This window comes from Asterias amurensis, chromosome 17 (genome assembly GCF_032118995.1).
Source record: "Asterias amurensis chromosome 17, ASM3211899v1".
NCBI classification, from domain to species: Eukaryota; Metazoa; Echinodermata; class Asteroidea; order Forcipulatida; family Asteriidae; genus Asterias; species Asterias amurensis.
The window spans coordinates 1,257,046-1,267,473 of NC_092664.1; the positions used below are offsets into that span (position 1 = coordinate 1,257,046).

The 10,428-nt window shown below is 40.6% G+C and overlaps 2 protein-coding genes across 2 annotated transcripts; one reads left to right on the forward strand and one right to left on the reverse strand.

Annotated features, from left to right (window-relative positions):
- The first annotated feature begins 235 nt into the window (after positions 1-235).
- On the forward strand, positions 236-1,488 carry LOC139950057 (piggyBac transposable element-derived protein 4-like). The gene has a single exon (XM_071948689.1). It carries the CDS (start codon positions 236-238, stop codon positions 1,334-1,336), a length of 1,101 nt encoding a protein of 366 aa, XP_071804790.1. The 3' UTR covers positions 1,337-1,488.
- Positions 1,489-2,244: 756 nt separating this feature from the next.
- LOC139950005 (activator of basal transcription 1-like) lies at positions 2,245-8,941 on the reverse strand. The gene is made up of 3 exons (XM_071948624.1): positions 8,824-8,941; positions 5,648-5,948; positions 2,245-2,927 (listed from the first exon to the last, which is right to left on the reverse strand). The coding sequence occupies exons 2-3, from the start codon at positions 5,868-5,870 to the stop codon at positions 2,437-2,439; spliced, it is 714 nt and encodes a 237-aa protein (XP_071804725.1). The 5' UTR covers positions 5,871-5,948; positions 8,824-8,941; the 3' UTR covers positions 2,245-2,436.
- Between the last annotated feature and the right edge of the window lie 1,487 nt (positions 8,942-10,428).

A 10,428-nucleotide genomic window follows, 5' to 3' on the forward strand; every position in this document is an offset into this window, starting at 1 on the left:
CAAGGAGAAGAACAGCAGTGCGAAAGGGAGTAAGGGAGTTGATCCACGCTCACAGGGCCATGGGAAAAAACGACCTCTGCAGCAAAGTGCGAGCCAACAGAAGAAGAGGAGACTCGAATAAGAGCATAGTAATCTACGGCAGACCATCCGCAGAAGTGCGACCGATGCAGGCAAGGTCCGCAAACAGTGCCTGAGGAAGTACGTGCCGGATCGGGAGCTGACCATAGACGAGGCGATGATCCGGTACAGGGGATTCAAGGCTAGTGTCCGCAAGTTTTTCATGCCCCTGAAGCCAATTCGTGCCGGCTTCAAAGTTTACGCCATCGCCGAATCAGCTACAGGGTTCATTCTAAACTTCATCGTCCACCCTCACGGTCAAAAGCCTGCGAAGATGTTGGACATCACAATGGACACGGCACAATTTCATCTAAACGCATACCACCACCTGTACACTGACAAGCTATACACATCGATCCCCTTGGCGCGACATCTTCTCAGCAAAAAGACGTACCTGACCGGAGCCATCAAAGGCAATAGCAAAGGCCTTCCCAAAGATTTTAACAGCGAGAGGGTGAAGAGGATGAGCAGCAACCCTCGGGGCTCCTTCTCGACACGCCAGAACGGTCAGCTGACTGTTGCTGCTTGGAAGGACAGCAGAGTGATGCTGCTTCTATCTTCAGTACATCAAGGGTGGAGAGACCCTCAGGAGCACTCCATACAGCGAAAGATCGCCGATGATGGCACTGGACGCCTCAAGAAAAAGACCATCTCTGCACCTCCACAGGCAATTGATTACACCCGCTACATGGGAGGGGTTGATCGTGGGGGACAGCTCCGATCGTATTATTCCTGCTCAAGAAAGTCCCAGCTGTGGTGGAGAAAAATCCTCTACTTCCTTATCGACATAGCAAGAGTGAACGCGTGGATATGCTACCGCAAACACCACAGCACCACAGCAAGCAACAGTCTGGAAAGCTCCGATGAAGATGAAAGTGCCCCCACCCACTCCAAGTTCATCTTGGATGTTGCAACAGAGCTGATTGACGGGTATGCCCAAGGCAGAGCTAAGGTGCAGTTCTATGGTTCCAAGAGGGTGAAAGCCAAGAACGCCCTTGGACACACATCTACTAGGATGCCAGGTTGCTACGCACGTTGGTGTCGCTGGTGCAGACTGCACAACGGAGTGACCAAGTCAAGAAGAACCAAGACGACGAGACGAGGGTGTCAAGCGTGTGGGGTCTACCTGTGTGGTGGACCGTGCTTGATCAAGTACCACTCTCTTGTAAGCAGCAAAGACGCAGGGAACACCACCAGCACCACCTACAACAATGAGTAGACGAGATTACCGACCGAGACATCTTAGGACTCCCCGCACAATTAATTTTTTCCTCTCATTTTGTGTCAAAAAAACAAAACCAAAAAATATCAGTGGATATTCCTGCAATGGCAGTGCATTTCGAGAAAAACCTAACAAAAGAACCCCCACAAAAGCATTTAAAAAAAAGGGGAAAAAAAAAAAAAAAGAGGCAGTGATGCAACAGTGATATTCCTGTAACGGTAGTGCGAACAGAATAAATTCATTGTGACTGAGCCACCAAAAAAACAAGCCTAATTCAATCACAATTCTTTCAGTTGGTTGATTGTGATGGAGTCAGCTTTGGTTGATTATGGCGGATTCAGTACAGTTGCATATTTACAGTCTCTCATTTGATTGATTTTGGCGGATTAGGTATGTTTTTTAGCAAAAACAGTCAGGGGGTTAGGGTTAAGGGGTTAGGGTTTTTAATGAGATGAGGTGCATCCCGGCAAACTACCTGATGGAATTTCAACACTCTCATACATGTCTTACAGTTGTGTCACACAGGGAAATTTTTTCAGTCAAACTAACAATTTTGCAACCCCATTCAGAAAGTGTTATCAAGTGTTATCAATCAGTGCAGTTTACATTGCAACAAACTCTTCATTCTAGGAATGCTTGGAAACCACAAACAATCACTTGCTACTCAGACATGGCCTACAAACACATTGTCATAGTGATGACAATGTGTCTGTGTAGGACACTATTGGTAATTGTTAAAGACCAGTCTTCTCACTTGGTGTACCTCAACATGTGCACAAAATAACAAACCTGTGAAAGTTTGAACTGTATTGGTCAAAACTATAGTGATTGAATGTGACATCTTAAATTTTGTTCATCAGAATTTTAAAGAAAATTGTCTGAAATGATTTAAACATATATCCTCTCTATTTTTAGTTAGTAATTAAAACGCAACATGTTCCAAAAATTCTGACTCTGCAGCACAATGTGAATTGTATATAGTTTAAAGTTTGCTTCGCAATTGCATTAGCAAAGGTGTGGTTTGTAGCGTTGCCTGTTACATCACACATACATTAAGATAGAGTATTACATAAATGCTAAAAACCTTGGAAATGTTCTTATTCTTTGCTGGCGAATATCTTGCCCAGAAGACTTGAAGAGACTTTGCCAGACCGCTGTACATGTAAAGTAGATTGATGATCTCGACTAGTCCGCTGCTTGTACTCATGTAATCTATGAGTCCATTCTTGTCCTTGTTTCTTTTTCTTCTTTTCCATTCTGTCTAACCAAGTGCTTTTCTCAACATTTTTCAAGTATAAATTTGTTTCCTTTTTAACCTGCACAACTTCAGCACGTACTCTTTGTTTCTGGACCTGTCGTTCATATTCCAGTTGTCCTGCTAAATGTGCCCACTGAAATCGATGTAAATACTTGAGACTCCACAGATCATCATAGTATCGACTTCTCTTCTTTCCACTGACTCTAGTATTATTGAGTGTCAATGCAACTCTCTTTGCAATCTTCTTATCCTTGTACTCCACCCATCCCTCACAAAATACAACCGTCTTGCTTCCACCTTTCTTCTTACGAGCTTGTCGACTATTTTTATCTGAAAAGAGAGCAAAATAAAAAATAACATTTTGTTGAAATATAAACAAGGTGTTCAGAGTAGATGTCCAAAGTAGCAGAGCTGGTGTATCGTCAAAAGTAAAGGGAAAATGTTGTAAACATTACAGGCAGTGGACACTACTGGTAATTACTCTAAACAATTATTAGCATAAAACCATACTTGGTGAAGAGTAACGGGAGAGGTTGACAGTATAAAACATTGTAAGAAACAGCTCCCTCTGAAGTGACATAGTTGTTGAGAAAGAAGGAATTTTCCACGAATTTAATTTCGAGACCTCAAGTTTAAAATTTGAGGTCACGAAATCAAGCATCTGAAAGCACACAACTTCGTGTGACAAGGCTGTTTTTTATTTCATTCATATCTAGCAACTTTGACGACCAATTGAGCATATTTTATGCATATATGTTTAGATACACCAAGTGAGAAGACTGGTCTTGACAATTACCAATGGTGTCCAGTGTCTTAAATGTTTGAAACATGATTGTAATGTACATCAAGCTAATTGTGGTTTTACAGAATTTGCAGTTGACCAAAAGAGTGTGATTAAGCCTAATACCGCGTTTACACTTGATCCGGCAGAGTGAATCAGATCCACCAAGGTGAATCAAAGGTGAATCTAAGGTGAATCACCGCTAGTGTAAACACACGGTGATTCAAAAAAGCTAGTAAAATGCAAAAAAGCTAGTAGTAAGCAACCGGTTTAATAGAGCATGGATATGAAAATGCAACGTTGGTTATGCCAATGCATAACCATGTTTTTTTTACATTCACAGTGGTAAACAGTGTTTTTTTCCATTCACGGTGGTAATTAGCTTCTTGAGTTGACCTTTGACACAAGCAGTGTTGAACTTCCTTTCAACAAGCACTGGGAAAGGTGCATCAATGCCACATCAGACTCAAGTGTAAACGCGACAGGGATTAGCCTGATAACGGCTTGATTCACCTCGCCAGATCTGATTCACCTTGCTGGATCAAGTGTTAACACACTGTTAGTTGAAATATCTTTGACGTCATTGTTTATTTCTTTTCCAAACATTAAAAATTGATAAGTTTGTGCTTAGTTTTTTACTTCCTTGAACTTGTAAAAGGTTTCATCAAGAAGGAATTTTTCACTTGTCATGAGAGGGCGCTGTTGAAGAAAATTACATCATTTGACACGGGGCTTTCCAATGGAAGACCCTGTGTCAAAATTCCAGATCATATTTTGGTTCATGCAATGTGAACATTTTATTTTTATTTTTTTACACATTTAACTTCTGGGTCATACCCTCTTTGAAAAAACCAACATCAAAGACTTCAGCATTCAGGCGGTCGGTCGCACACAGCCAATACAGAAGTAACACAATCGTATCATTTACCTCCCCTATGTGGAGACTGTGCCCGAAATGCAGATCACACTGGGATCATACATATTACACAAACCACAACCCAATACTGTTTGGGAATGAGGAAGTCATGTGCTTTATAGAATGAAATCGGCGGGATTTAATTAAATATGCACATATGTAGAACAGTCATGCGCAGAAGACACTTTAATTGTGTGTGTGTAATACTAATAGGCCAAGGTTTTCACACCATGGTTAGACAGTACTCTTGAAAAATGTATACCTTGATTAAATTTATTGTTATAATTTTAATACTTACTAGCTTGGAGAGATGGAATTTGAAATTTTAGACTACTTTTCATACATTGCAATATCATGGAATATCGTGGGTTAAAAAAAGGTTAGACTGTATGTTGAGTCCCAGCAGTGCTTTAATGTATCTCACACAAACCAAGCATTTCTATCATTTGTCAGGGTTCTGTGTGTCACTGTTAGACCATGCCCGCTGTTTGTGCATTGTTTCATGAAGTGCAAACAGACTTTCTTATTCTGCGCTCTGTTTTGTCAACATCCTTGTATGGGGTGCCAGTCAGTAGCCATATCCTGTACATGCCATTAATGATGCAGTCTGGAAAGCAACAGTCATTGCTATACCTCTGTACAAATTGTGAAGTTTGATTGGTCGAATACCAATCACGTGCCTTGCAACAAATACACATGTATCATGGCTAAGGATGCGCGCTACGCGTAATGCACAGTGCGCCGGGTAACATGAAACCTTGATCGTTCCCATCGTTGGTCGATTTCCAGCGCTGTACGAAACACACGCGGGTTTGAGGGAACAGGTAAAGAATTGTTTCTTATTTGAACTGTTTGTCATTTAACCATGATTAAACTATGCATTGCTCCGCATTAATAATGCATTAATAATGTTTGAAGATGACAACAGAACTTCGAGAAGAGGAATAACAATATTACCGAGGTATAACAAAACAATCGTTGCATGCTGTGACTGGGGTCCATGGGTTTAGTACACCCTCAGTGGCAAATGGCATTTTCCCCTTCAGGTGTACAAAATGCCATGGACCCCAGTCACAGCGTGCAACAATTGTATACTGTATCACTTCAAGGGGATGCAACCATTTATTTAAAATATCAAATGATAAACAACGAGGGAAACTGACAGGGTAATTTTTAAATAATATTGAATTAAACAAAGACAAGTTTAGTGGAGCGGGAATTGAACCAATGAACTCCGGATCAACGTGCCGGCGCTCTACAAACTGAGCTACTAGCCATGATGGCTGTCTACTAGTACCAGTCAGTTTCCCTTATATGGTTTATTATTTGATATCTGAATGTAAATTGGTATACCTTCTGGCTGCATAAATGTTCTTCCTATCTCTCCATGTTGACCAAATATCTGCTGGATACGTCTAGGCTTCATAAACGTTGGTATCCTGCTAAGATAAACTATCCCAGGTTGGGTTTCTTGACTTCTCTTCTTGGTTTTGGGTGCGGTAATGAGTTGACTTTCATGGCTTGATGCAGGTGTATCAACCTGTGAAGGTGGTGCTTCTGATGCTATTGTTGCCATCTTGCTTGAAGTATTGCAATAACAAGCTCAGCTTGTTAACATGTATACTATCAAGGTCCAGTTTGTTGGGCACAGCTTCTTCAAAGACAAAGCAGACAAGTCAATGTTATTCAGATTTCACAACTAATTTCATTTTCAAAGGTTTAAGTTATAACTCTCCTTAAAGCGTTTATTTATACAAAAAAGGTAACTAATTAACACAGGGAAATGTGTATAATTTACATATGTATAAATTGTACAAGCAAAATATTTATGGACACAAAACAGAGTTGGATTAACTTTACCTGGTTTAAAAAACATGGCCAGGGGCTGCCTTTGGCAGTGTGTAAACATGCTCAGACAATAGCATGTAAACAAGGTGTACACTATTGAATCTGTGTTATGATTCATTTGGCCCATATTAACAGATTGGTACTGGAATTTGTGCTCAGAATTATTCTTTATTGTTTAGTCCTCAATTTTAGACCTTGTCCTGTTGTAAGACAGTCATGAATTGTAGATCAATCAAGATCATCTTGAGAGATCAACTGTGGGTGCGTTGAATTAGCTTCCCCAGGTCGACCCCGATCTGCCCCCGGTACGTTCGAATAGCTTAGACGTCAATCCAGGGGCTCACCCGGGTCAGCCTCAAGTGCCCTGCTTGTGAAACGGGTCACTTGGGGCTGGCCCCAGGTGCATGACATCACAACGAGAGTGCGAGTTATCGTTCAATTAGCCCTTGTTAAGGGCTCACCCAAATGAGCTCACCAGGGTCAACACAGGGAAGCTAATTGAACACACCCTGTATTTGGCATGAGAGGCAAGCCCCAGATGCCAACAAGCCATGGCAGATTGGCCATTTCACAGTGAATGAAAGCCACATTTTTTAAAAGAGAAAAGTATTCATGGTTTCAAAACTCATGGTTTCATTGTGGTGATATTCCCAAAAGTATTCTGGAACTTAATCCCAACTGTGAGCATAAAAGCATGAAAGCTTAGGAAACTAAATCCGGTCACTAGTCTGACAAAACTGATCTAAACTACACATACATGACATAAGGTGATATGTTGCCCCAGTTGTCTGATAACCCTCCAGTCTGTGCGACCATCAGTTAGTAGAATGGAGGGTTACAACCGGTCGATGGCCAGTTGGGTGTAACCCACCACCTTTTACCAACCGCCACACAGACTAAATGAACATTCTACCAAGGGTATCAAAGGGCACAAAATGCAACTAAATTATAATTAAAATGAACAGAAAACCTCCAAACTAACTGCCATGCCTTTTTCCCCAAAAGTTTCCAATCGATAATAAAAACAAACTTTTCTTTACCAAACAAGCCCAGCATTTTCTTTGTTTCAGTTTGTAACACTCTTGATCTTTGTGGTTGATGACCTGGTTATGAGACTGACCATTTGTTTAGCTCTTGTTGTCCTTTTTCTTATTATTTTCCAAATTATTTCCTCAACTGTGTTTTTAGTGATATGAAATGATTATGAGGATCAAGCTCACAAGTGTTCATAGAATTTTTGTCGTGATTTTTTAAAAGTGGTAAAAATGGGGCAAATCTGGTGACTAGCTGTCGAAATTGTACGTGTTTGACTAGACCCAGTAACAGGGGCGCTGTATTCTGTTTTTCTAAATTCTGACATTATCGGTCATCCAGTAACTGGGGCGCTGTATTCCGTTTTTCAAAATGTTGACATTATTGATCATAATGACCGTTAATGTCAAAATTGCGAAAAAAGGAATACAGCGCCACAGTTACTGGGTCTAGTGTTTTTTTGCAATATTTCCGTTCTATGGCAAAACATGCTCATTACCCTTTTCGGCCTCTTGGCCCTCAGGAGGGGGGTAACAGTATCACCACTAGTCAGGGGCAACTTTGCTAGGGTGCGACATTGACTGGGGCAGCATTTGCCAGGACAGTACGGAGTGCGTAGATTTTTATCGGATATTCTTACCAGTCCTTCCATAGTGGGATTTCTTACTATGATCGGAAGTTATTGTCCTCTCATAGTGTTAAAATCTGACAATACTGAGACATGCTCTTCGGCAAGAAAGAAGTAATTTTCCATGAATTTTATTTCGAGACCTCAAGTTTAGAATTTGAGGTCTCGAAATCAAGCATCTGAAAGCACACAACTTCGTGTGACAAGGGTGATTTTTCTTTCATTATTGGGTCATTCAACCAGTTTTCAAAAAAGTTCCCAGGTGACCCTCTCAGATTTTGATGAAACTTCATGAGAATGATTGAATGTGGCTCAAATGAACACATTCAAAAAAGCTAAGTAATACTCCATGTCCTTTTATATATGGAATATATGGCCTCAACATTATGACATATTTTTGGGATTTTTGTACCTTGTAATAACAAGTTGTAGAAATGCCTAAAATACAAAACTTTTTGCATTTACAAGTGCAGATAACCAGTGGAGCCTTACGTGTTTCTAAGTTTTGGTCAAGGGAGAGGAGAATCTTTGCTTGGAAATAAAACCAAAATTTTTGTATCTAGCTAGGAACTGTTTACAATAACATCGCGCACAACACTACAACAGAGAGGTATTTAAAAGGAATAAAGATTTGCCACGATTTTATATTATATAGGGACACCTTGAAAACAGGACCTCCTACGATATTTATTATGCTACTGTGTAGTATGTGTTATATAATTACCGTGTTGATTCCACTGTATTTATGTGTTAGTTGTTACTATGTATGAAATCAGATAGTATGATTGAAATTACACTTTTTTACAAACTATTCGGGTAAATTTTCTTTAAAGTGTACAAAGTTTGCGCCCGAGCTACCCCTGCGCAAATTTTAAATCATCCGTCGTAAAAAACAGCAGCTTGCGCGAACCTGGAAGAAAAGTATTCGCAGTAATACCACGTATACCTCCATGTATTAAGTGACCTTTAAAACTAAAAGCTACATTCGGTGAAATACCGAATAGTAAGTGAAACTACTTACAACGTTTGGAGAATGTCCAGTTAGTGTTATTGCTCTTACTGTGTCCAGAGAGTGTAGTTTCGGCTTCTGTATTTTTTCAACACACGCAGCGAGTGCGGCGACGACGACATGCTTAACAAAATTCAACGTACACGTGCTAAACAGCGCCCTCTCGAGTTGGGTTGTATGTAGGCACGTGGGGCGGGGTGTCCCCCCCCCCGAGTGCCCCAACACCAGGGCCCAATTTCATGGAGTTGTTAAGCACAAAAATTTGCTTAGCATGAAACTTTTGCCTTGATAAAACAGGATTACCAACCAAATTTCCACTTGATTTTCAGGATAAGCAAACAATAGCTGAATACCAGTAATAATAATAATAATAAAAACCATTCTTATATAGCGCATATCACCGTGAGGTCCCTATATGCGCTGTAAAAGGAAATCAACAATTATTGTACAAAGTAAACAGATATGTTTTCAACCGGGTTTTGAATTGTTCTGATGTCTCAGCCTGTTTAACAACCTCTGGAAGACTGTTCCATAACTGAACTGCTGCATATTGGAAAGAGCGGGAACCGTACGACTTGGTTTTGATAACTGGGGGGGTCAGAAGGAATTTATTTGAAGATCGCAGATCCCTGGTTGTTTTGTACTCCTGAACTAAGCTTTAAAGATAAACAGGGGCAATACCATGGATACATTGATAAGTCAGAACCCAAACTTTAAAATAAATTCTAGCCCGTATTGGTAGCCAATGTAGATCCTTAAGAATGGGTGTGATGGATTCCCGAGTGCGAGTTCTGGTGACAAGTCTGGCCGCTGAATTTTGTATGCGTTGTAATCTGGCAATCTGAGTGTCCGGTAGTCCGTAAAGAAGGCTATTGCAGGTATCTATGCGGCACATTACAAAGGAATGAACTAAATTTTCAGTAGATTTCACATCCAGATATTGTCTGATGGAGCCAATTCTATGAAGAGCTAATGAAGCAGCACGACAAACATTGCTGACATAATTGTTAAGTGAAAGATGGGTATCAAACAGAACTCCGAGGTTGCGAGCACTTGACACTGGGCATATGGAGGTATTGTTTAATGTGATACTTGGGAGAGGACTAACAGGTCTGTGACGACTGGAAAAATGAATGATCTCTGTTTTGTTCTCGTTTAACTTAAGAAAGTTCTTAGTAGACCATGACTTGATGTCTTTCAGGCATTCTTGAAGCTGGACTATGCCTGATGCTCTTTCATCATTTTTGAGAATAATATAAAGCTGGGTGTCGTCAGCGTAAATCATCTTGGAGATACCATGGTGATTAATGACGTCTTCAAGTGGTGAAGAATAGAGAGTAAAGGCTAAAGGGCCAATAACCGAACCAATAACCAGTAACAAGCAATTATGCAACAAATGGAATTTGGGTTTCATGCTAAGCAATTTTTTGTGCTTAGCAGCTCTATGAAATTGGACCCAGGTCTGTCGCCACATCTTTTTGTGGCTGGTGTCCCCCCTTGTTAGCGGGGAATTTCAGCATGTGCGCGTTCGTACTAATTCATATAGGTATTCTACGCTAACACAGCGTACAAATTTGATGCTTCCAGGTAAGCGGCGAATTGTGATTGTAAGCCCAG